Source organism: Corvus moneduloides, chromosome 6, assembly GCF_009650955.1.
Source record: "Corvus moneduloides isolate bCorMon1 chromosome 6, bCorMon1.pri, whole genome shotgun sequence".
In the NCBI taxonomy this organism is placed as follows: Eukaryota; Metazoa; Chordata; class Aves; order Passeriformes; family Corvidae; genus Corvus; species Corvus moneduloides.
This window is the reverse complement of record NC_045481.1, coordinates 61,037,839-61,050,029: the sequence shown is the minus strand read 5'-3', so window position 1 is coordinate 61,050,029 and position 12,191 is coordinate 61,037,839. Positions and strand designations below refer to the sequence as shown.

At 39.8% G+C, this 12,191-nt stretch overlaps 1 protein-coding gene across 1 annotated transcript; it reads right to left on the bottom strand.

The window, feature by feature from the left end:
* Window positions 1-1,276: 1,276 nt before the first annotated feature.
* Window positions 1,277-2,872, bottom strand: SMIM38 (small integral membrane protein 38). Its single transcript, XM_032112538.1, has one exon. The coding sequence runs from the start codon at window positions 2,774-2,776 to the stop codon at window positions 2,645-2,647; it is 132 nt and encodes a 43-aa protein (XP_031968429.1). The 5' UTR covers window positions 2,777-2,872; the 3' UTR covers window positions 1,277-2,644.
* Between the last annotated feature and the right edge of the window lie 9,319 nt (window positions 2,873-12,191).

Here is a 12,191-nt window from a genome sequence, read left to right as displayed (position 1 = left end):
CCAAATACATTAACTTACAGTAGATTTTAATCTCTATATAAAAAATACAATTAATTTTACATTAGCAAGGATTTAAATATCTCAGTATTTCACTTTTATTTTTCTCTTTCTTTACGCATACCATTGTTTCATGTCTTGAAAGGGGGCTCCACCCTGCAATCTTCATTCACACTGTCCACAGCTCAAACCTGACATTAAGCACTTACTTATTTTTAAATACATATCCTAAAGGAAAAAAAATCAATAGTGCATAAATATCTTTGAAATGTCTAAATCTCAGCACAGTGCTCCATAGGATCCCACCAGGAAATACCAGTGGACACTTTCACATCATACCACACTTAAAGGGCTTAGATTTTTATTATCTGCATGAAAAGAGAGAGGGCAAAGACCTATGGGAATAAAGAGGAAGATCTCAATCTCCTTTATATTTTGCACTCTTGAAAGTCTGATAGTCCAAATTTTGTAATGCAGGATAAACAGGGATGGCTTTCCACATCCTGCAGGATGGGATAACAACTATATGAATGCACAGAAATTAACTAAGTTGCTGTTAAAACTGCTTTGAATGCATGAGGTTTTACAGGCATCAAGATCTAAATTAACTCTTCCGTCAAAATTTTTAATAATTATTAAATTAATTAAATGTGCCTCAAAACACGGATGTTATAATAAATTTGGCCAGACCACTCTTATAATTAGAGTGCAACTCACGTGACTCAAGTAAGGTCCAAATCAAATATTCTAGATAAATACCAACAGAACCAGTCCATAGGATACGGTCCATAACAGGACCACACGCTCTGATTTACAGGGAAAACTTGAAATCCTGTCCTGCAGGGATAAACAAACCAAAGTTGTGAATTCCCTACCGGTGTCAGTTCCAACATCCCCAAATGTTAAAGGCAGTACACCACAACTTCACCTGTAGCCCTTCTCATTACATCCACACTTTTAAACAATTAATACAAACATGACACTGCCAAATGCAACTTCAATGTGACAGAAATAAAGAATTAGAAGATTTATTTCTTAAAGGCAGTATCAATTTCTCCACAAGCTTTGTTTTGCACACAACAGCTCAGAATAGCAATGATTAACTGAAAGAAGAAAAATGGACCACTGTGCCTATTTTTCCAGTTACTCGTTATCAAAGGTATGTCTGCACATAAAGTAGACAACATTTCACTTTCCCTTTGTGGTTTGCTGGTGTTGGGGAAGCAGAAAAAGGACAGAATTATCATTAAAATCAAGAATCACAGAAACAGACAAGGGGTTAGTTATATCTACATATAATTTATTGTCATCTGCCAGAAATTCAAACCCATGACATGCACCTTCAAGCATTACAGGCTGTTTTGTAGACTGGTCATCCACCATAAATAAAATCTGAGGCTGAAATCAATTGACCTGACATTTACCCTGTTCCACTGCCTAAGCACATACCAGCTCTCATGTCTGATTTTTAGGAGGCTTTAAAATACAAAATGATAAGAGCTGATGAACAGTTACTAATGACAAGCCTGTAGGAGTGTGTGAGTCATAAATGGGCCAGAAACTCTGTATGGGAATACTGTAGGCTTTTACCTAGCTGAACTCTGATATCATCATGTGAGCTACCAAGAGATATAGAAATAAGTATATGAAGCAGTAAAGCAGTAACCTTCATTTTCACATGAGATAGAAGATGATCAAACAAAAAAAGGACTTTTTCTAAGAGTGACTGGGCCAAGGATAGTGCATTTCTCAGGCAAGGTAATACCATTTTCCTATCTTTACTGTAGAAAAATTCAGTTCTCAAAAGACAGTATTACACTGAGTTGCCGTGAGATTTAGGTTGTTTGACTTAATATAACTATTTTAAGTTATTTTAAAGAAGACAATTTACTCAGAAAAATTTATTTCCTTTCGCCAAGGAACTTAACCAAGAAAGTTCAAGTCACTTTGTCCTTGGGCAAGTAGTCAAATCCTCCAGTGTCCAAGCAGGGTGCTTATTTAAGGCTAGACATGAAGGCCCCTTGCAGGGCTTTGGTGTCAAAACTCACTCATTTTGTCACCCCATCCGTTGTTGGTGCTGAAGCACAGCCAGAGTCCATCAGACAATCTCTGAGACACAAATCCATGGAACAGATTATTCCAGTGGTATCCACCTTGTACTGGTACTCAAATATATCTCTTGCTAAGAAATGTGAATATCTGGCAGGTTATGGTCAGCTAAAGCCATTCAGTCAGTTTCAGATCTGACTGGGAAGACCCACGAGGAATTTGGTAACAAATCAACCAGCCAGGTAAAAACCCGCTCCTGCCAGCCCACAGGGTGGCACGTGGACACTGAGCACTCTTGGGTTGCCCAGGCAGAGGGCTCCTTCCAGCTTGTCCATATCATTTAATTGGCAGAAGTCCACAAGTCTGTTCCCAACAGCAAATTCATTCCGAAGTTGGATAGGAAGTCATTTGACTCAATCAGTTGTCATTCCTTCCCCTCCGTCAGCGTGAGGCTTTCTGCAGAATCTTCACTTGGCTGGAGTCTCAACAGGTCATTTCTCTCTCATCAGATCCCAAGGTAAAAGCTGCTCTAGCTTCATTTACCTTATCCAGCTCTCCCCATTGTCAATTCAAATCTGAACGAGGCTTTTGAAGTCCCTTAGTCCTCTTTTCTTGTGTCAGGAAACCTTCGGGACAGTTTATAATCTATATAAGCACTAAGACAGGACCACAAAATGAATCGTATTAATATAATTACAACCAGTAAAACCATCAAAAGGACTGATTCCATATTTAAGCTAGAATAATGAGGTAATGTGAAAAAAATACTCTGGGAGATCTAATTATATAATGCAGTATTCAGTTCTGCACGGCCAGCCCAGCAATTCCTCTAACATTCCAATCAAAGTGATCTCACTAGCATGTGAGAGAAGAGTCCAGCTGACAGATTTGGGACATGTAACGTACTATTTAGTTAAGAGGCCCCATGTGCTATTCATAAAGAATTAACAACTCTTATATTGACAATGACAGTATTGTCAGAAGACCTTTGGAAGGGAGAAAAAAACCTCCATAAACTCCGTCTCTGTGAAGTTGGACTTTTTTTTTTTTTTGGCCCCTTTTTTCCAATGCTGATGTAATCTCCAAACATCTCCAGCAGCAGCTGCTCAGCGAAACCAGGCACCTTCTCCCTAGTCCCTTTCAGCAGCACACGCAGCACTTTCCAGCTCCCTCAAGACAATCAGGGCCTTTCTTTCACCAATTAGCTATCACTTCAAGAGTCCTGCGCTGTCCAACGAGCTCTTAAGAATGGTCTTTGCAGGAAACAACACTGGAGGAGCTTTTTTTTCCCTCCTAGACAAATGAAAAGGGGAAGAAGGAGGGGGGGGGGAGGGGGAGACAAAAAAAGCACAAGAAAACAAATCAGAACACAGAAGCTGTCCAAAATGCATCGCTCATTTAGTACATTGACAAATGCAGAAATGTCCTCGAGAGCCAAGGCTTGAGCAAAGCGCACACACACACACAAAAATGTTCCTGCTTTCTTTAGGAGATAGTTTGTTTAGTCGAATATGTTAAAAAGGTTTCATAGAAAGAAGTGCTCTTGTTACAGCAAGTCTGAGCCGTGCAAACTAAAAGGGAACAAAACTCCTGTAAGATTATGCTCTGTTTCCTTATTTGGCTCTCCAAATGTAAAGCAGCATTATTTGAAGTAGACATTATAGGAAAGAACTCGGTTTAGCTCACTTTAAATATGGATGGATTGATGAAATGAGTAATTACTGGAACTGCTAAGATCTTTTCAGACTTACTAACCAGCAAGCTTCTTTCCCCAGAAACCGCACTTTCCGTCTAAAAAGAAATTAAAGCCTGATTCGGAGACGTAAAGCTTTGGGAATTCTACATTCTTTTTCCCTTAAATTTAGGGAATAGGTACAATAATACCTTGAGGTCCTTGTAGATGCCAAGTCCTCATTAGAATTAGTACAAACTCCAGGACCCAGTTCAAGAAGAAAACAAGGAACTTTGATGTTTAAGCAATTCATTGCCTGGGCCTGGACATGTAGAGCTGTGAAGGCAAAATTGGGAAGGATCAGCAGTAAGTGAAATGACTTGGACATGGTTCAAGCAACAGCCCGGAGTCAGAGTTGCTTCCCTGATTTTCAAAAATTCTGCATTAAACCAAACGTCATACCAAAATACTGACTGTCAGTATCCTCTCAGAGTATCACTTTCTGGTCAAATTTGTCCTGGATTGGGGTAACCTCATGAAAGTAAACACCTTGTCTTCTACACAGCCAACAGAAACAGATTTACACTGCAGTTTGAAAAAAATAAAATAGTCTGTTCCCTTTTTTTGGCTGTGTATCAGAAGCAAAGCCCTGGGCTTTGTAAGCAGTTAAATGGCAGAGCAAAGCAAATACTTTCAGGGGTTTCAGGAGTTTGTTCACACTAATGGGTGCTCTCATCTACCACATGGATTCTTTAATGGAGGTGGAAAGTGTCAGAACTGGTCAGATTGCTTAAAAGGAAAGAAAGTCTGACATATTGCCCTGCATGCATTTATGAAGGAATGGGAATCAACTCAAATTCCTCTGCACAGGAAGGTTCAACCAAGGGATGAGTAACCCTAACCCAATCATGACTAAGAAGGAATCTTTGAGGAGGTGCACCAAACAATATCTTCTTACACCTACAGATTCCAAAAGCTGCTGAGTTTAAAGGAGCTGCTCCATTCAACTAGCAAAGATTTTGCTGAACAAATGCAGCAGGCTGGACAGAACAGATAAATATACATACGTATGTTACTAGGGTCACCTACGGCTACAGGAAAAAAGGATGAAAAGGGCCCAAAAGGTCTACCAGCTTGCCCTAAAGCAAGATCAACTGCGTCATTCCCGACAGCTGTTCCTCTAACCTGCTCTTTTAAGAGACCTATGCCCACACAAATGAAAAGAAAGGAAATCACCATCTCATCTGAAAGGGATTTCAGCAGGAAAAACAGTTGGACGAACTGCTCAGTGGCTCTATCTGCTGCAACACAATCCCTGCAAGACAGGAGCTCTACATTATTTACTCACTTGGGCAACTGGCTCATTTTGCAGCTGTACAATTAATTACTGGCTGAGGCAACAATATCTGATTTTTTTTTAGAGGAGCAGTAACTTCATATCAGCCCATCTGGATGGATCCAATGAAAGCGCATCTTTTGTGGCAACCCTCTTCCTCCAGCCTGGTGCAATGCTGCTGTCTGTGCTCCAGCAGGATTACTGAAAACCACCGATTTCAGCATTAGCTGTAATCCAGCACATCCCACGCCTTGGCCACCAGCTCCAGCTCAGTCTGTTAGTGCCCAGGAGCCCGGCAGCTATTTAAGGGCACGCCAGGCATGAATTGGGGCTTCATTCCAGTGCCAAGGGAACAACAGGTGCCTCCTGCTCCCCAGGCCCATAAGTGGTTCTCAGCTCCGCCGGCTCCGGCGATCCCCACGAGGTGTCAAAGCCGGAACAGAGGCGGTACATCCCTGGCGCCTGGCACCGGGATGCGCCTGGGACAGGCTGACACAAAGCCAGGGGAGCTTCCACGCCGGCTGCCCGGGCAATGGCAGCTCCCTGGCTCTGCATGCCACGGCTGTCAGCTTGGCACTCTGCATTTATTCACACGCCGGAATGCTGCCCAAGATGGAAGGACAGTGCTTTCCTGCTTGGATTTCACTTCTTGGGACAGATTTCCTCCCACGGAAAATTAATGGCACGGCATGAGCAAGGCGAATTTAAATGCCAGATGAAAGCTGGTGTGGCTGGATTTTAGAAAATGCAGTTTAGCATGGGTAGTTGTTCTTCCCCTCTTTGCAAAGTATTTTGAGAATGAGTGAAAAGCACTATGTAAAGCCTACACATCGAGCATTATTATTTGGATTTTCCCAAATTTACTTTTTCACACAACAGATGTTCCTAATGTCTGGCACCATTTTTAATGATGTGCCTTTTTTGAAGAATGTGTGCTGTATCACCCATAAAAGCATCCTCTCTGTTCAGAGTTTATTTTGTTAAAATCGTTTTTCAACTAGTCATCTCTCTAGGGAACAATGACATGATAGAACAGTATTTCTGACGGGTGATATTTTATTACTCACATATGTTTTCATCACATAACCAACATTACTACCCTATTCTGCTGTAAATATTTATTAAAACCCTCTAATTTGAAACTACTTCCAAGACAAATTTTGTATTTTGTTTTTAAATTATTACATAATTAATTGTCCTGGTAAATGCCCATTGAAGAGTAGTTCAGGAAAAAAAAAAGTACATATTACGCAGTCTTGTTGACTTTTAAAATGGAAGGCAACAGATTTCACATCTCGTTTTCAAATTCCCTTATAAAGCAATCTCCTAAAATATCAAGTAAAGTTACAAGCGACAAAGCAGATGACACAACAATAACCATAAAACACCCACTGTTATCATCAGTTTGAAATATATCCCAAAACATAAGCAAACTAGAATTAAAAAATAGAATATTTGACTTACTGCATTTTCCACACATTCAAAAGTCAGGATATCTACCAAAGGAAGCAGCAAAGGGTTGCAGGTGTCTGCAAGGCTAATAAGAAGTTCTGAGCTCTTTGTTAAATAAGAAAAAAGGAAAAATTCAAGACCAGCACTTATCTGTCAGAATCACGTGCTTTCTATAGTTATCAGAGTCAAAAAGGCACCTTGCTCCAGGTTACATATGTGAAACCTCCTGAGCAAGCATTCTATATCACACTGAAAACAAAATACCACTTAAAAAGAGCCAGATCAAGTAGCCACCACTTTAGAGGACAAAATCTGACATTCAGAATCAATTATTGCTCCACATAAGTTGTGATAACGTGCACATATCAAGATCACTCAGTGTTGCATAGAGTCAAAGCAAAGTCAACACCTGCCCCACTGGTTTTCTCCTGGAAAATCCCCAGCAAACACACTCCTCCCACCACAGTCAGTTCGGTATGTCCATTTCCATAATCAAGGAAAACAAGGCCAGAAAGAAGATACTTCATTTGTTACATATTTCATCCCTTAAGACTAACTTCAGCCTCCATAAAACCACAAGTGTTTGTAAAACTCCAGCTCATCCTCAAAGGTGTCAAAAGTGAGATTTAAATGCAACAAAAGAGCACAGATTGCAGGAAATGGCAATAAAAGTGAAGGAAAAGGACTAGAAGGAAATGAAACAAAACCTTATAAATCAGTCTGAAAAGTGATTACTTGAAGACATCTGTATTTCCAAAAAGACTTGATGAGACTTCTGCTGTCATCCCATGACCACCTCCATGTGCTGCTGGGTGGGGCGATGGTCAGCAGGAGACATCTTGGTTCCCTTTCTCTTACAGGAATTTTTACTAGGAATTGGAGCAGAACATGACCCAGCAGCAGCAGAACAGGTCACATAGATGCCATGATACCTAGTCACACCAATCAAATAAAAGACTAGCAATGTCCAAAATGTCCACCTAATTGTGAACAAACAAAAATACAGAAATACTTGGTGACTCAATGGAAAAAAAACAGCCATAAATATTTAAGACTGATGTTACAAAGTTCAGAACAGCTTGTTATGGAGCAATTATTATCTCCTTAGTGATCAAAGAGACCATACACAATTCGCTATGTTTTCACACTCAGCTAGATGCCTAATTTTTGGGGTAGAAAGAACCTCAGGGGTTTTTGCTGGGGAAATTAAGGAATTATCACCAAATTTGACCAGACACAATGATCTAGCCCTAAGCCAACCTTTCCTAGTGCTCTCCTTGCATCAGTAGAATTTTTCCCCCCCACTGAATTCACAGAATTCACATCAATACAGCAGAGAATTTAATGAGTACTATTTTTGACAGAACAATGTTGCAACAAAATGCCAGTTTTTCAACACAGAAAACTGGCAAAACATGCTTCAGTTTTGACAAAGTATTTCTCAAGAGCTGCTTTTCAGATCCCTAAAACTCCAGATCAGTACAAACCAGACAGATCATAGCCTTCAAACATTATGCAGTCGAAGCACTCATGCATAAAAGCACAGTTTGAGCCTTTTGACAAGTGCTGTGGTCACCTATCTCTGGGCTACTCCCAAGCTTCCCTTGACTTAAAACCCTTGTTTCCTTTCCACTGGGTACAAACCAGACCGGGACTTTCAGAAATGTCACAGGATGGAAAACTCCCTTCCCTCTCATCTGTAACTCCATGTCTTTGGCACATCAGATCACTTGGACAATGCTCCACCTGTGCTCTACCAAAATAAGCTCAGATCCAAACCTGCCTCTGGTTTACAACTAAACTTGGGTGTTTCGGGCATCCTTTGTTTTGACAGCACAAGCCAGTACAGATAGAAGCAAACAATGACACAGCTGCCATTTGCCTACAAGGTCCACCATGTGACAAACTTAACGACTAAAGAAAAATCCAAACTTTCTAAAACTTACCATAAGCAAAATGTGCTTTGGCGAACTACAGACCTTGGAAACGACTTGAAGATTATATCACCCCACTCATAAAATGCAGTTATTGAAAAGAACTGTTATCCTTTATTAGTGATGGAAGGCAAACATTTCACATGCTGCACTGACACTGCTCCAAACCTCCTTTTTTCTATTCAAGAATGAAAGTCGGGCTTTCAGCAAACTACGTTGTGTTTTGAAGAAGTTTTTCATTCTACTAACAGGTTATCCTGCTTACTTTGAAAGTCTCTTTGCACACAAAAAGAAGGGGAGCTGGGGCAAAGAAGGAAAGAAAAGAGTCCATTTGAAAAAATTACACTGCTAGATTACAAGAGTTGAAAGCTGGTATGTAACTTTGCTCCGGGTGATCAAACTGCTAATCAGGAATGCTGTCGGGAACAGAATGGAATTCCAAATAAATTAGCCATGTCCAAGAAGCCAATACAACACAGGATTAAGGCTCACAAAGAAAACAAATTTATTCAGCCTACTTTATCAGAATTCTTAATAATGTGTACTACTTTTTCTCATCGCCGTCTGAGCTCTTCCATTGGAACAGTGTGGAGAAGGAAAAATGAGTCACACTTCATAAATCTCCTACTCATACAGACACCTAAAAAATGTTACATAGAGCAAGACACACAATGCCATTATATATATAAATACATATGCTTATCACAGCCACAGTAGAAATGTGCAGATTTATTTCTCCGACTTTATTTCCAAGGTACCTGACCAAAGAAAAGATGCTACACACTTCTGTGAAAATCTACAAAGCTGAAGGAAAAGGTTAGAACTTCATTGACCTCCATGCTAAAATGAGTTTCACTACCATATTGAATAACTAACTACAAAAATAAATCTCTCTCCTCTATGACGATCCCATTGCATCACGTTTTTTACCAAGTATAACAAGAAAAACTTGCAGCACTGTGGCTGAGGTACTGTCTGCAACTCAGAGCATATTCTGTTTTCACCTCCAGAGAAACTCTTCATAACAGCCTACACCAAAATCACAGGAACATTAAAAGATGTGCTTAAGCTTCTGCCTCTCCTTGAACTGGAACTTTAATCTTTATCAGACTGGTTTTCCTGATCTGTGAAACAGAGATTATAATAGGCTCTTACTGTACAGTAATTTGAAGACAGTACTAATTTTTTGAAGCATTTTTGTAACAATAACATTAAAAACAATAAAAAAGGAGATCAAATACTCACAAGAAGTATTTCATGCAGAATCTAGACACACAGAGAGGAATCTTCCTATGATAGAAGTGCATGTATCATCTTGGCTTCTGAAAAAAAGAGGTAAACCATAAACATATCCTCACTTCAAGCCATACATTGTCCAGTACTCTCATTCACTGAAAACTGAGAGTGAGGACAGTACCACTTGCATTTACACAACTTTGCCACATTTCCCTGAGAATCTGTGCAAGCAGGGATTTCCTATAAAAAAAATTCATCAAGAAAACCACCAGCTGAGTGTGAGTGTTGGAGATTCATTTGGTTCCCAGCCATGGCACTGCCCTGCTTTCCAAATGACCAAATTGCACGAGCCATTTCATATCCATGGTTGGCGTGTTAGGTATTTTCCAAAGAATTTTTATCCCAGCTAAGGGGGACTCCCTGTAAGACACCAGTTGCATCCACTCCCCTTCCCATAATGAAACAAATCAAATGCTATTTACCATTACCACTGTATCTAGTGTTTTATTCAAGCACAAAAGCACGTTTTATCAAGTGTGACTTGCATTTACTTTTTTGTCAAGTGTTTTCTCCTCCCTCTAAGAAGATATTTGCATAAATATGGAAAGAAAAGCATATATTCCCAAATCCCCTTCTCTGGAACTGCACCTCCAGAGAGTGAGGGTCTGCTGACGAAAGCCATTGCTGTACCATCAAGACATGTGACTGGAAGGGTTCTGTCTATACCTCAATGCCTCCATTAAATGCACATTAAAAAATGTTTGATTTGAACAAAATATTTTAAATTAAATATAAACTATGCTGTTTGCTCAGAAAAATAAATCAAGAAAGCAACAACCACAAACAAAACTTTGTATGAAGACCAAGGAAGAGTGCTGATTGCCGTTTTTAAAAGGGTCTCCTTGAATAGAAACCAAATTTTTATGATTAACTACTGAAAGAAATGTTTTGATTCAGGGAACAGCAGAACAAGACATTTTCCCAGAGCTTTGGAACACGTCAATAAACTGCTTCATGTCATTTGAGAAAACAATTGTGGCAAATGAACTACTGGTCTAAGAAATGTTACCTTGTTCTACCTTGACCTGCCAAACAGGGCTGTGTACACTCTGCATTAATGGGCGATTGAGGGGCTCGAGCTGAGCACACGTGCAAGTCCTTGAAGAGTCGGGGTGGATTTCTGCATTTCCAGGATACAGACCCTGGATTTCTGATGAAGAAAAAGAGGATGCATGCTGGCAATGAGCAGCGCTGCTCCACTGACTGGCTCTTGGCTGATCGCAGGCCAAGGAGATGCATTCTAGGTTGCCACATTAAATATTTGGCTCTACAAAATAATATCCTGTTACAGTTCGATCAGCAAGTGCACTCCTCTTGTACCCTGAAAACAGCATGATAGAGGCACATCTGAGATTTAAAAAAAAAAAAAAAAACCACAGAAAATAAAGCAAGTAGGTGAAAGGTAACTGTATCACTTTACAGACACAAGCTACCCTCTGACTACAACTAATTGAGATATTCAGCAGCCTTAAAACAATACCTTTTTTTAATCAATGTACCCAGACGGCATTCACAGCTTTTTGTGATGACAAATGCCCTTTGAAAGAGTTAATAGGCAAAGGTTTGTACTGGCAATGAATAGGGCTACCTTTAATTGATCCAAGAGCCTTAGAGAGCCGTCTTATAGCGTGATGATGTATTTGGGTTGCAAGTAGGCCAAAATAAGCATAAAGAAAATCTGTAAGACCATGAGACCTTTCATTTTTTCATTGCAGGGAGGGAAAGGGGGGGAACTGCTGAGGAAAATGAGAGAACTATGATGGGGTTATCTTTGTGCTCTGGCACTTAAAATAGATAAAACGACAGAAATTTTGAGGAAAAGAGAGGAAGTGATCAGGCCATAATTCTGAGAATAAACGTCAAGATGTACGGAAATGTACAAAACAAGGCTTCTTCAGAATAAAAAAAAAAGCCATGAAAAAAGAGGAGATGACCTAATGGTATAAAGAAACATTGATTAAAGAAATACCCAGAGGGAGAAAGATATTCCATCAGCTTTAACAACCACTGCATGGCCCTGCATTCCCTCTTAACTTCTCAAGTAAGGAGAGAAAAAAATATCTGTAGAAGAGGTAGTCACATGGATCCATTTATAATTTTCCCCCTTATTCTCTGCTCATCTTTTGCACAGTTTGCTCAAGATGTACAGGAAATGTGCACACTAAAAGTGACTCACAAAACTAAACACAATGGGTTAGTAGTAAACATTTTACCCTGCGTAGCCAAAGAAGAAACAAAACAATCATTTTTATAAGGAATATAAAATCCATTTAGTCATATTTTTTCTTTATGAGACTGATTATACACTAATATTACCTAGTAATGAAGGAAACAGTCTATCCATGCTTACACTAGTCTTTCATCAGAAACTCAGTTTTGGCAGAATCCCTCCGTCACACAGCAAAAGCTAAACAGATTTCCTTGAACATTCACAGGTGCAAACTTTATGTCAAGG